The sequence below is a fragment of the Falco punctatus genome (genome assembly GCF_963210335.1).
Source record: "Falco punctatus genome assembly, chromosome: 3".
NCBI classification, from domain to species: domain Eukaryota; kingdom Metazoa; phylum Chordata; class Aves; order Falconiformes; family Falconidae; genus Falco; species Falco punctatus.
Window position 1 is genome coordinate 20696932 of NC_137582.1, and position 12672 is coordinate 20709603.

Consider the following 12672-nt stretch of genomic DNA (forward strand, 5'->3'; position numbering starts at 1 on the left):
AAACTAAAGTCTTGATTTCCTGCTTGGCAAGCAAAATCAAAAATCAAAAGAAAGAAGAGACTTCCTTCCTTTCCCCCTCAGTATATTTCTGCCACATTGACACTGCGTTGGACAAACAACATTAGATAACCTTCAATTCTGTATCAGCTACCAGGTCTTAGTAATGAGGGGAGAATCTGGCGAGCCAGACCAAGACACGACTTGTTGGGAATCAAAACAAAATTGGCAGTCTTATCAAAACCCATCCACATCTCTGTTTTCTCTCTCGGCTGCTGAGTATTGCGTTCAGTCCATTGATCATTGTGTCACTGCTTAACACGGGCTGTGACACTTGCAGCAAGGCAGCTGGTGTTGCCTCTGTGCAGCCCTGAGGTTTGACTTGCTGCCTACACCAGCCGGGGCTGCTCTGACCAGAGGAGGTGACTGGGAAGTGGACGGGGCAGGCTGGGGAGCATTGCTTTGCCACCTCCTCCGTGCTGGTTCCAGCTAGCTCCAAGAGTGCAGATGTTTGAGGTAACCTTGGATCTCTGGCACTGTTGACTTTGGTTATCAGCGACCTGTTAGGTAATAAGGATGTGCAGCAATAGCTGCATTTACCTAGAGGTTAAGAGAACTGCTGCTGTTCTCCACCCAGAACAGTAATGGGATGGTTTTGTGATAAAATGAAACCAAACTCTGGTACAATTTCAGTCTCATCTGATCTGGGGCAAATGGTTCCTGCCCCTGCCAAGGCTGCCCCGTGGCACCATTTCCCAGCCCCCGCTAATCCTCCTTCCACCTTCCACCGTGGTGACTGACCGGGATCAGCAGCTTCCCAAGCAGTTGTTTTGTTTTTACATTAACTTCCATGAGCCTCACAGAGACACGTCACGCTCTCACACCTCAGTGATAAGAATTCAATGTGCAATAAAGAAAAGGGTAAATGTAGGAATGGGTGGCCAGCCATTTCCTTTTGTCGGTGTACAAAATTCTTAAAAGGTAGTGATATTTCTAATTAGCAAGTAGCAAGATGCAGCAAGTCTGCAATAATGTACAGCTTATTATAATGCCTCAAGTGGCATGAAAAGCGTGAAGTGAGATATCTGTGGCCTTTCTGACACAGGAAAATAACTAGTAAATGTGGCTGAATGCAGTTTTTCACCAGACTCCCAAGGAACGGTTGGTAGATGTATATTGGAAATAGGCACTTTTCATAATAATCACTTCTGAAATGTCCTAACCTTAGAAATATAGTATAAAATCAGTTCCAGGAGAAGAAACCTAGCAAAGATAATAAATGCTTGTTTTCTTTATCAGAAACCCTCAATTATGAAAATGTGACAAATGGGTAATACTGCTAGGTTGAGCTGAATTAGCGTGTTTAAAATGAATGAAAAATATGTCCCTTTCCCAGTTAGAAAAAAAAATCACACAGCACAGGTACTCAAAAAATGAAATGCATCTCTGGCTTTGACATTAATGTTGTCTTTCTACAGCAGCTTCTTGAAAATGTCATGTGAGATTAGATCTGCATGCCGTTGTGTTGGTAAGCGTACAAACCCCCTGCAAAGGGCGGTCTTTGTTCCAAGAACTTACAGTCTCAGGCAAGGTTTTCAAAGACAGCTGCTTATTTGTGATACCTTTTAAAAAGATCTTATTTTCCAAAAGAGCTGGGTGCATACGGTCAGAAAATCAGGGTCCTTAGAGGAGTCTGCAGCTGGGCACCAAAAATTATATAGGTAATGAGGAAGAATAAATGCTTCTAAAATGCTGTCCTCAAAAGGCAAAGTGAGAAGAGAAGGAATGGGCTAGATGACCACTAAGGCTTCAGTTTGCTTGCTCTAAATGCAGAGCCAAACAGAACTGCTAGTGTTTCCTTGGCCAGTGTTGCTGGTTGTGTCCAGACTGGCTCTGCTAGGTGCCCTGCATGGCTCAAAGTGGTTGTGCTCCCTCTGCGGTGTGGACAAAGCTCAGGGTGGGATCAGTCCCCATTTCTCCGCATTCACAGGCTTTTTTCTGAAGCACGAGTACGAGCCTGTGGCTGAGACAATGTGGGTGTCAGGGGGGTTTCAGCATGGGTGCAGTTCTGAGGCCAGACCTGATATAATTAGCCAGTTTACCCATTTGATTGTAGTCCTGCAACTCTGTTGGCTAGGCAAGGTATTTTCCCTTGCTTGGGAGAGCCTTTCAAATTTTCCCTTCTTTGCAGCAGATGAACTATTTAACCTCAAAAAAAGTCCTGTTTCTCCTTCGTGAGGCAGGCCCGTCTCTGTGGCTGCTACACAGATGGGAGATATCCTCCAGTTCACCTGCAATCAAACACTTTTGAGGCGAGGTATCAGTTTGCCTCTCTCCAAGTTTAAAACCTCCCGCCCTAGATGTCCCCTTTATCTTCAGACCTGCTTAATGTCACCATTGCTTGCTTTTCTGTCCCAGGGGATGTGGTCAGTTATCTGCCTAGACCAACTGAAGGCTCAAAAAATTCCCACATGTTCTTCCACGGAATGAAACAGTTGCTGAGTCCCAAATGTGCATCTTTCTCAGGCCACTGCTTATGTGGGTATCTCATGTGGTAGATGATGGTAGGTGGTGGGGAGATCATCACACCACAGAATGTTGAGAATAAAAGCAAGGCAGCTGTAAAAACAGAAATCGAAAGTAGCACCGTAATCAGATGAATATGCCTACATAAGGAGGGAAATAGTTAAGGAGACTTTTTTTATTTTTCCTCTATTTCATAGGACAACTCACACTGAGGGGTAAAGTGCTCATGGCAGGTTGTGGTGGGTTTTTTTAATCTTATTCAGCGTTCTTCCAGCACCTACTGATTTAACATCCCATCCTTTCCCCACTCAATCAGACTTTCATGTCCATTGCTACAAGAGTTCAGGGCTGGGGGAGGCAAATATGGGCAAACTGACAGCTTGGCAGAGCCAGTCAGCCCGCACCCCACAAAGAAGACCCCACCAGGCATGATTTTGATGGGGTGAAAAGCAGAAATCCACTGCCAGCCTGAGTTTCAGCTGATGCGAATGCTGCCTTGGCAGCATCAGTATCCCATTAACTTCACAATTTGGAATCTGGCCCAAAAAAGCCGACAGTCCAGCTCTTCCCACACATACAGACACACACATTTGTGCAAGAAGCAGGACATCAGCTGGAAAGGGTGCAAAGCCCATCACAACGAGTCCCATCCCAGCACTGCCCTGGTCACAGATCTGGTCGGTAAAACTGTTGGTGGGTGAGGGCTCTGTGATAAACAAAGCTGTGTGCAAGCACATTGAAATAACACGGTGAACTTGCCTCGACATGGCTTCTTGGCTCCAGAGGTAGTGTAAGCCTGTGACGGGCTTACGTGCATTTTTGTGGCTACATGCTGAACAAAAACTGCCCTTCAGTGTGAGCAGCCCCACGTGGGCATTCATCTCTGGAGCAAATCCCCATCACAACATGCATAATGTTAAAATAATTTAGGTTGCAAGAGACCTCTGTAGATCTTTCTGCTCAACTGTGCTTGAAGCAAGGACAAGTTAGGTTGTTCATGGCCTTGTCCGGTTGAGTTGCGGATATCCCCGCAGGTGGACATCACACAGCCTGGTCAGGTAACTTCTACCAAAATGTGACCACCCTCACCAGGGAGAATTTTTTTTTCCTCATATTTAGCTGTCATGTCTCTTGTTGCATCTTGTGTCCGTTACCTTCTTGTCCGTTTGCTGTGCATCTCAAGGAAGAGTTTGGGTGGAGGGGGAAGAAGTTCCAAGTAACCTCCACGTATTCCTCCTTTATGGTGTGATCACCTTACAGCTTTGCAAGGGCTTTCAGACAAGGAGTAGCAGCCACCCAAACTGGGTGTGCTTTACTGCTTCTAGTAGGGAAAGAGAAACTCTCTGCAACCTCCTAATTATCTTATGGGGTCTGAAGCAGGGGAGGAGGTGGGTGAGCTGTTTTCACATCTGCTACGCAGCAATGGCCAACTCTTGCCATGCTGGCCAGCAGAAGTGGTGAGGGAACATCAGTTCCTACTTTGGCATTTGGTGGAGCCTTCCCAGCATTTGACGATCAAGCCTTCAGTGGTTACTCCAAGCCCAACCCAACAAAAGAGCCTGCTCTCTGGGACTCAGACTAGAGGAAGAGTAAGCACCACTTTCCCATGAGGCAATAAAAGTAAAGTAGGAGTTGTTAAATCATACAAATGATTGCTGGTCTGTACTGTATCTAAGGAGTAAATTAAGCACTGAAGTTTTGGTTGATGAGTAAAATTGATTTTAAAAGTATCAGGTTCACAATGTATATTCTATGAGTAGTTTGTCTTTACAGCAGAAATACATTTATTTAGCTCAGACCTGACCTTTTTTTCTTTTTTATTTTAGTTGAAATGTGGTAAATCCTTTGCTGTCTTCTATACTCACTGTCTGGTTTTGGTTTTCTGTTTTGTTTCTTACAGCCCCGGCAGAGAGCTCTCCATAAACATTTCCAGCCTCTAAAGCTGCTGTCCTGCCACTTGATATGAAAGTAAACTTTCCTTCGTGAAAAAAAACCATAATAAATGGCACTGCCAGAAGGTGACCATGGAGGATTGAAGACAAACTTGAAGTAAAATCAGCCCACTCGAGATGATGCATTCTGGGAAGACCTGGTTTGCTGTGGAGTGAAAAAGTGGTGCATAATATCCAGTGCTAATTTGTTGAAAATGGTCATTGACAGACCTTTAGCTGGAAAGTTTCTTCCAGTTTTCATCACTGTGCATAACTTTTGAGTTCCCTTTAGGGGACTGTCTATGCCCTTCACTAGAAGTCCTGTTTTAGCATGGCAACTACTGGACTCTTTTATTATGTATGCAGATGGCATGATGTTTTAGGAAAAACAGCAATTCTCAAATCTCAGTGGATACGTCCACAATATTACACCCCAATAGGAATGTAAACGTCTTGTATATGTTAGTTTTGCAGTCTAATGGCATTCTGTTAAACAATATCAGCACTTCATATGTGCTTTCCACACAGAACTAGCACAGTCCATATAGATATATATATAACGGTCTTTTTTTAAAATACTGTGGATACGTTTCAGTATTGGGCTGAGACCGCATCCAAACTGGAGTCCACTACTAAGCATACCTTCACTGATTCACAGTAGATCGTGTAGATAGATTTGCACGTGGAAGAGATGTGACTTCTTTTATCGAGACTTAGAGAACAGCTGTCACAGAGGTAGCCAACAACAGGGTAGGTTGAATGAACTGTAGGACACTGTCTGCTATCCCTCTCATCCACCAAATATCAAAGGTTCTTGTTTCTAGTGTGCCAATATGTTTTCTTACTCGGCAAGGGAGAGGCAAGGGAGAGAGCCTTTCTCAGAGATGTCTGTGACACTGGGTTCGGTCTATGATAAAACCAGAATAAACTGGAAAAATTCAGGTTCTTCATGCTGGGCACCATTTATGTTTTGGGCAGGGCTGGGGAATCACAGTCCAAACCAAACTGTCTGAACAAAGTAAAGTGTAAGGCTATACTTCTAAGGAGCAAGACTCTCCCTTTGGAGAGGGCAGACTTCTTCATTAACTTTTTCCACTTTCTCTCCAAAAAAGTATTTTGGTAGGAACCGGGAATAAGCAAATGGTTCCAATAAGCCTTTCAACATACAGTAGCAGGCTCAAGACTGTTGCATTCAACCTGAACATTGTTTTTTGTTCAGTCTCTGAATGGCTGGCCTCATCACTGGTTGTATCACAGCTGGCTGTGGTACTGTTTCTTCCATGGGGACTCAGTGGAATTAGTGTCTGTCCCTCACATCAGGACCTTCTTGATATGCTCTTTATAATGAACTGATGCCATCAACATACCGGGGGGGGACTTACCTCTTTGTTCCTTCTTTCTTTAAAATCAAAGGTAGCTTTTTCCGTGTATTTAAAGACAGTTACTCTCTCCAGCCTGATAGACAGGTACTGTAGAGTCGCTGTTAGCATATAAGCCAAACTGTGGGTGAGATGCCATACTGTGTGAAGATGCAGTGTGTGAGAGAACATACACCTACATCAAGTCAAAAGGACCTTTTTAGAGGAAGCTCCTGTGTTACGATTTTTAAAAAACTATTATACAGTTCATTACTATAGAATTGAAGGTCAACCACCGAGGGTGCCCATACAACACACAGATAAATATCTTTCAGGCTTAATTCTTTTTCAGATGGATATGGGTTTAGGTTTCAGCTCTCCACCCATCTCAGATTCAGCATGTTGGACACTTCTACAGTATTCTATCCAAAAGCAAATTATTTCTACTGATGACCAAGATTTTCAGAAGTCGCTACTGATTTCTAATGGTTTGGGTCTTTCCATGGGTTCTGAAATGAAGCTCCCAAGAATTACAAAGCAGTAAGCTTCTGCATTCTCTTTCTGAAAACCCTGGTCCCTAACTTTAAATTAGTTGGTGTAAAAATTCTCCTTAAGAAATAAGAATCTTCACCAATGGCAACATTTTCACTTTTAGATTTTCTTAGGATTGCAGGGTGGAATCTGATACCAAGAGACCCGGCCATGCAGATGGCACAGGTCCACTGTAAGCTTCAGCAAATTTTACAGCTCTTTCTGCTACAGGTTTTAAAAATGCGCTCTGGCAACTGACATCAATTTTCACATTGGTACAGCAATTAACCCCACACACACTTTGATGTAAGTTATTTTAAAAAGAAGGAGAATGCTATACTTCTATAGTAGGAATTGTCTTATTTTACTACCCAGTGAAAAAATCTGGAATAATTTGAATTACAAAAGAAGAGTTTATCAGAGAGTGTTATCTTAAAAGGGCGTACAAGAAGAAGTTGAGTTAGGCAGAGAGCCACTAGGAGCATTTTTTTGTATCCATGTTAGTTTTGAACATCTTCCAGTATATGGGCATGAATTTAGATGTGTGCACTTCTCCTGTTAAAACAGTTTGTTTTAAAAGCTTCCCAGGATTTTAGCTATGACTGACCTAGAAAAGCAGTGTTATAAGCCCTGAGAAATGTGAAAATCAAGTCCAGACCCCTGTGTAGCTAGACTCGGTGAGAAGTCTGCTGTAGGTGCCTATCGGACAAACCTCCTTTGAAGCCGGTGTGGGTCTCCAGCCTACAGCCAGCCTGTGCATGTGGATAACTGCAAACATAGTTCCCCTGAGCCCCGTGACACTTCTCACGTGTGTAACTGTCTGCTGGAGCCATAAGGAAATAACTGTACTTTTTGGCTTGTATTTAACTATTCATCGTGTTTGGATTTTTTAATCACTGTTATTCTCCCGAAGTAGGCCATGCTTCCTCAGGGATATTTATGAAATTGTTCTACCATCTCCTGAACGGCTATCTGGATCCCAGTGTATTCTTCTGAAAACTTTTTAATATAAATAAACATGTGGGAGAGATTTTTGTTATTATGAATGGGGGCAGGTACTGTGTTCTCGGAAAGGCTATTGAGTGCAGACAATCAAGTCTATTGCATTTTTTATGCCGAACACCTTATTAATAGCAGGCACATCCGCTTTTGCCTGGGTCGCAGGAACAGTTCAGGGAAAAGAATGCTTTATCTCTAGTCAATAAATCATTTATGTTGAGAGTGCCAAAGACCAAGTCAACATGAAAGGGAGCGAATAACTTATTCCAGCAAAGGAAGTGAATTAAAATATGCTCAGAGCCATTAGTTCGGTGCAAAAGAGTAGGAGACTAATGCTGTTTTCATAAAACAGCAATTATCAGCCCTGTGGAGATAGATAAATTCTGAAAGGCCAGTGCTGCCATTACATTGATCACTAGTTATTATCTCTGAAACTAAACAGTATTGCTATCGGGACACTGTTCCCCATGTGCAGACCTGCAGCCTTCCTCCTGTGCTCGGTGCATCTCCCTGCTGCCAGGCTCGCCTGGTTTTTTGTGTCAAGAAAGGCTGTAGTATCAGACGCCACTAAGAAACGCTGACAGAGGCTCAGCCATTCCAAGTGCTTCAACCCATGAGAAGTCCTGCACTAGAAACCTGAAGGAATTGCTCACCCCAGAAAACACGCTGCAGCTGAAAGCATCTTTTGCACTGCTTTTTCCTTGTGTTTTTTTTTTTTTTTTTTAATCTGCATGGATTTCTGTGCTTGAAAACCCCACCATTTATTCTGTTAAGGCAAATGCAGCCTTCCAGGAGGGGAGCTTGACAAAGCTCCACGAGCTTTTTCATTTTGCCCACCCAGCTGGATAGTGATGATCTACCGGTGACTTCATCCCTCCCTGTCTGCTCCTTAGGGTAAGTGTTGTCACTTGACAGCAGATGCAGCATCACAGAGGAAATCAAACCATTAAAAATTACAAAATTCTGGTTTTGTTTTGCCCTGAATTTTTGAAAGACCCCAGGCCAGACCCCTGACAGACTTACACTGGTGCTGCTGCATCAAAGTCTCTGGTGATGTGTTGATTAGCCCCAGCCATAGAGCCAGGCCTGGAATGGGGTTTTTGTCACCACTAAAACTAACCTCCCTCCGCCTGCCACAAAGCCACAAGATCTCAGTCATTCAAAATTGTCTTGAGCGAGCAAAGTAAAACCCTGAATCTTTCACATTGGTCTCCTTTTCACAATTAACATCTCTGCCATCAGAGTCTCCTTGAATGGCCCTGCTGCAGGACTGTGCCGCAATAGGCCCTCGTATATATAGACTGTGGTCAGTAAGATTTTAATTTAAGAAGAAAAGGTCCTCTAATATAATTACAACTGATGGGTAGAGGGGAAAGTACTACCAGCATTACCTGCAACCTCCTACAGTAAAATTCAGGAGAGTTACCTGGAATGCAAAAAACCCCACCAACATAACATATGGGTGATTAGGCAGGCTCATGAGGATAAATCAGCATTAAGAGAAGTAGTTGTTTAATGAGGGAAGCCAAAAAACATGGGAATTCAGTGGCCAATAGGTTAGGGTTGGTTAGACCAAAGGCTTTACATATATCCTAATAAATACTGTCGTAGCGTAGGTAAGTCTAATGTTACACAGGCACAGCACAGCGATTACTCACAGTACGTGCAAAACCCAACAAATATTCGTGTTTTGTATGTGAAATCAGTAGAAGGAGGGAATCAGATTGCACATTAAAATGTAAGACCTCCTACTCCATCAGTAATTACGGGTAATACTAAGCATCAACTATCCAAACACACTTCTAAATTTGTAGAACCATTAACTGAATCCAAAAGCAAAAGAGAACTTGCCTAGGAATCCTCAGAACCAGAAAGCATAAAAGAAGCTTCAAATGACATCAAAACCCCAATAATTCAAAAGAATGAGTGATTTCACCCAGAAGGCTATAGGCTCATTAGCTTCCTATCACTCTTAGGCAAAATCATGGAAAGATTGATGCGGCACAATCCTTAAAGCAATTAAAAATTTATAAAACCCTCCAAATGATTTTTATAGAAATGTATCATGCCAAATAAACTTGCTTTCATGTTTTGTGATATCAAAGGCTTGTTGATAAAAGAAACTATTCTGGCATACTATACTTAGCTTTCTATAGAACATTTGATTTTGATAAAGAACAAAATAGCACAATGCAAATCAATATCAGCCAAATTAAGTGGATTAAAACTGATTACAGCCTAGATGACAAAAAAATAACTGTAAATATGAAATTATCATCAAGGAGACTGTTCCTAATGAGCTCCTCCCAAGGTATGCTCTATTTTCAATATTCCTGCCAGGGAAAGAGAAAAATACTGTTGGCAACAGCCAGAGATGACAAAAACGGGCACGGTAAATAATAATATGGAGCAGGTCAGTGGTAGGGAGTAACCTGGAGGTTCCTTGGCAAAGTCAGGAATGCAGAAGTGATGGCAGCAAGTTCAACTTAGAGGCATGGGGAGTACATCTGGAGTAATACAGTGGCTGTGAAGGTGTGATAAATAGTCCATTCAAAATCAGCCCCAGAGATGCGCTTGCCAGCTGGGATGTAGGACCTGGCAACAGTGATGCTGTTCCAGTTTGTTCGGTTGCTGCCCGTCTTTCAAAAAGGATATCGACAACTTGGAAAAATTATTTTCAATAGCTCCCAGTGTCATTCAAGGGCAGGAGAACAGGTCTTATTATAGTGTCAGACTAATGAAGCTCAAGCTATTAATTTATCAGAGGCAATTTGAAGAGGTGACTTGATCTCCGTCTGCAATTACAATCTTCTACCTGGGCAGGGGAGTGCTGTCTCAAGGCAGGTAGCTCTTTTATTTAGAAGAAAAGGGAATGATGTGCTCTACTGGTTGGAAACTGATTTCAGGCTAGAAATTAAGTGCAAATGCTCAACAGGGAGGATAATTACCCATGGAGACAACTTACTTAGTTACCTGGCATGTTCTCCATCACATAAAGTCTCTAAATGTATGCAGAGTATTTTTCTAAGTCAATAAGCTCTACCTCAAACTGAAATCCAGGCTCAGTGCGGCAATTACTGGATGAAGTTATTAGGTGTGTGTTATGCAAGGATTAGACTAGATCATCAGATGTAAACTTACAAATTAACAATCTATTAAAAGTTTCTAATATTATAGGAAGGCAGGGCAACCTATATCCACTTTTTCACGCAAAACGGTCTTAATTTAAACAGCTTGTATGAACAGAGCTGTGCTTTGGTGTGAGCATCGTAGGTCTGCTCACAGTTGTGAGGTTGTTCTGCACGTAAATAAAGGAAGAGAACTGGACAAGAAAGGACAACAAAAACCCTTGGACATCCAGAGCAAGTCTGTTGTCTTTCCTTAATAACAGCCTGGGACAAAATGCCGCACTCAAATGATGGGGCCAAGTGGATATGTAGTCGGAGCAAGGAATAACAACTGTGGGTTTGCCTCTTAAGTAAGGAAGTGGCCTGTTGCTGGCAAGAAGCAGATTTTCCAGCCTTCACCAACGGGCAGAGAAGCTGTGTTGCCGATTGAGAGTTATATTGTACAGCTGCGCAGCTGAAAACGGTACACAAGTTCCTTGCTTGAAAGGCAGCAGACTGTTCCTGCTATCGTGATGAGTCCCACCGGAGCTGGTTAATAAAGCCCTAGAAGTGGAATGACTTCAGTGGCCTACCCAGAGTAGCGACAGCTGCTCCCAGCCGTGGGTTGCTGTAAGACTGGGCCCTGTTACCTACCACTGGCTGTTTTGAACGTGGTACCTTAGAAATAAAGAAAGGAGCGCTCGCTCGGCGCCTGATTCAGGTGTCACAAACCCGCTTGTCGGTAGGGGCGAGGCAAGTGTGAACCGCCAGAGCCACCTTCTGCCGTGCCTCACCGGGCGGTGGGGAGCAGCACCAGCTAGAATGTGCGGTTCAACGAGTAAACAGTTCACGCAAACAAGAGAAACTATAAAAGTAATACTTACTGCAAATTGGTATTGAATCAACATCAAGGAGCTGAAACAAGAAGGGAGCTAGCTACGGCCGTGGCTAAGAAGATAAAGATCTTTGGGGATTCTTGCTCTAATCCAGTGTGAAATCCTAAGAAAATGAGTTTGGTCTAGATTTATTGTTTAAAGAACATTGGTACATGCTCGCTGCCTGTCAAATAAATTCTGCGGAGTCACTGGCTTCGGCGCGTGATGGCTTACAAGTGTCCTCACGCTGCTGGGACACCTTTTCGCTCTGGATGTCCTTAACAGGCACATCTGGGGTCAGGCTGGGTGGAGAAGAAGCTGATCTTGCAGATGCCTGTATAATGTCTGCTACTGCCATAAAAGCAGGTTTGCCAGCATGATTACAACATGGCGAGGCTTAGTCTGAGAATTAGATTAAAAGCTCCTTTCTGATTTTAATTCCAAATATATCTAAGTACTTTTTCAGGAAAAAAAAATCCTCTGTAGCTGTTGTTACATCTCTAATCATGTTACTTCTATTAAGCACTTGCCTTGAATTCATCTATTTTAATATCATAAGTCACCAAATTGAATAGTGATACACAGGGGTTTTTTAAAGCGGGGAGATCGATATTGCAGCAAAACTGCATGTAAGCAATAAGAAGCTGCACAGAGGAGAGGAGAAAAAAAAAAAAAGCAAACACAGTCAGCCCCATCAGGTGCTACGGGGACTTGGTTGGTTGGTTAGTTTTGTTTACTGAGAGCACAGGTTTAGATGTAGACAGAGGTTTTCCCTACTGAGACAGGATGTGCTCACAAGACCAGAGCAGATAAAGAAATGTTCGGAGTCCTTACTGCTTCATCTGCACCCCTTGTATGCAAGAGGCTTCTTTGCTGCTCTTCTTCTGAGAAAGGTAGAAAACAGATTAAGTGGCAATGGAGAGAGCACAGAGGGACATGAGCTTCCAGCCTATGCAAAGCATCTCAGCATGACAGCCAGATCTCAGCCTTCTCCTCCTGAGTCCAATGCCACTGACCGCGGGGAGGAACGGGGCTGTGCTGGGCTAACCCGCAAGCGAAGCCTGGTGTCCTGTGCCATGCTGAGTGCTCTCTTGAAGCTGTTACAGGAGACACAGCACCTTGCGGAATGGGACCCTGTGTTTCAGGGCACCGGCTGGGGTTGCTGCTGTCTGCTGGGCTTGCCCTAAAATACAGCTAAACTGCACGGGGCAATGTTCTGGCAATGGGAATGACTGGCATTTCCCCAAAAAACGCTGCATGCTCTGAGAAGACTCCTTGCACTAAGATGCTGGGATACCTGGTGAGCCTAAGAGGCATATTTTTAAATTTCTCACAATTATTGCAGAAT

General features: G+C 43.3%; 1 protein-coding gene across 3 annotated transcripts in view; it reads left to right on the forward strand.

Annotated features, from left to right (window-relative positions):
- Positions 1–11982, forward strand: part of SAMD12 (sterile alpha motif domain containing 12) — a 197006-nt gene extending 185024 nt beyond the window's left edge. For all 3 annotated transcript variants that reach the window (XM_080380254.1, XM_080380255.1, XM_080380256.1), the window contains one exon: positions 4424–11982. In XM_080380254.1, the coding sequence (XP_080236380.1) occupies positions 4424–4446 (23 nt within the window). In that variant the 3' untranslated portion in view covers positions 4447–11982. The remainder of the gene's footprint in view (positions 1–4423) is intronic.
- Positions 11983–12672: the final 690 nt, after the last annotated feature.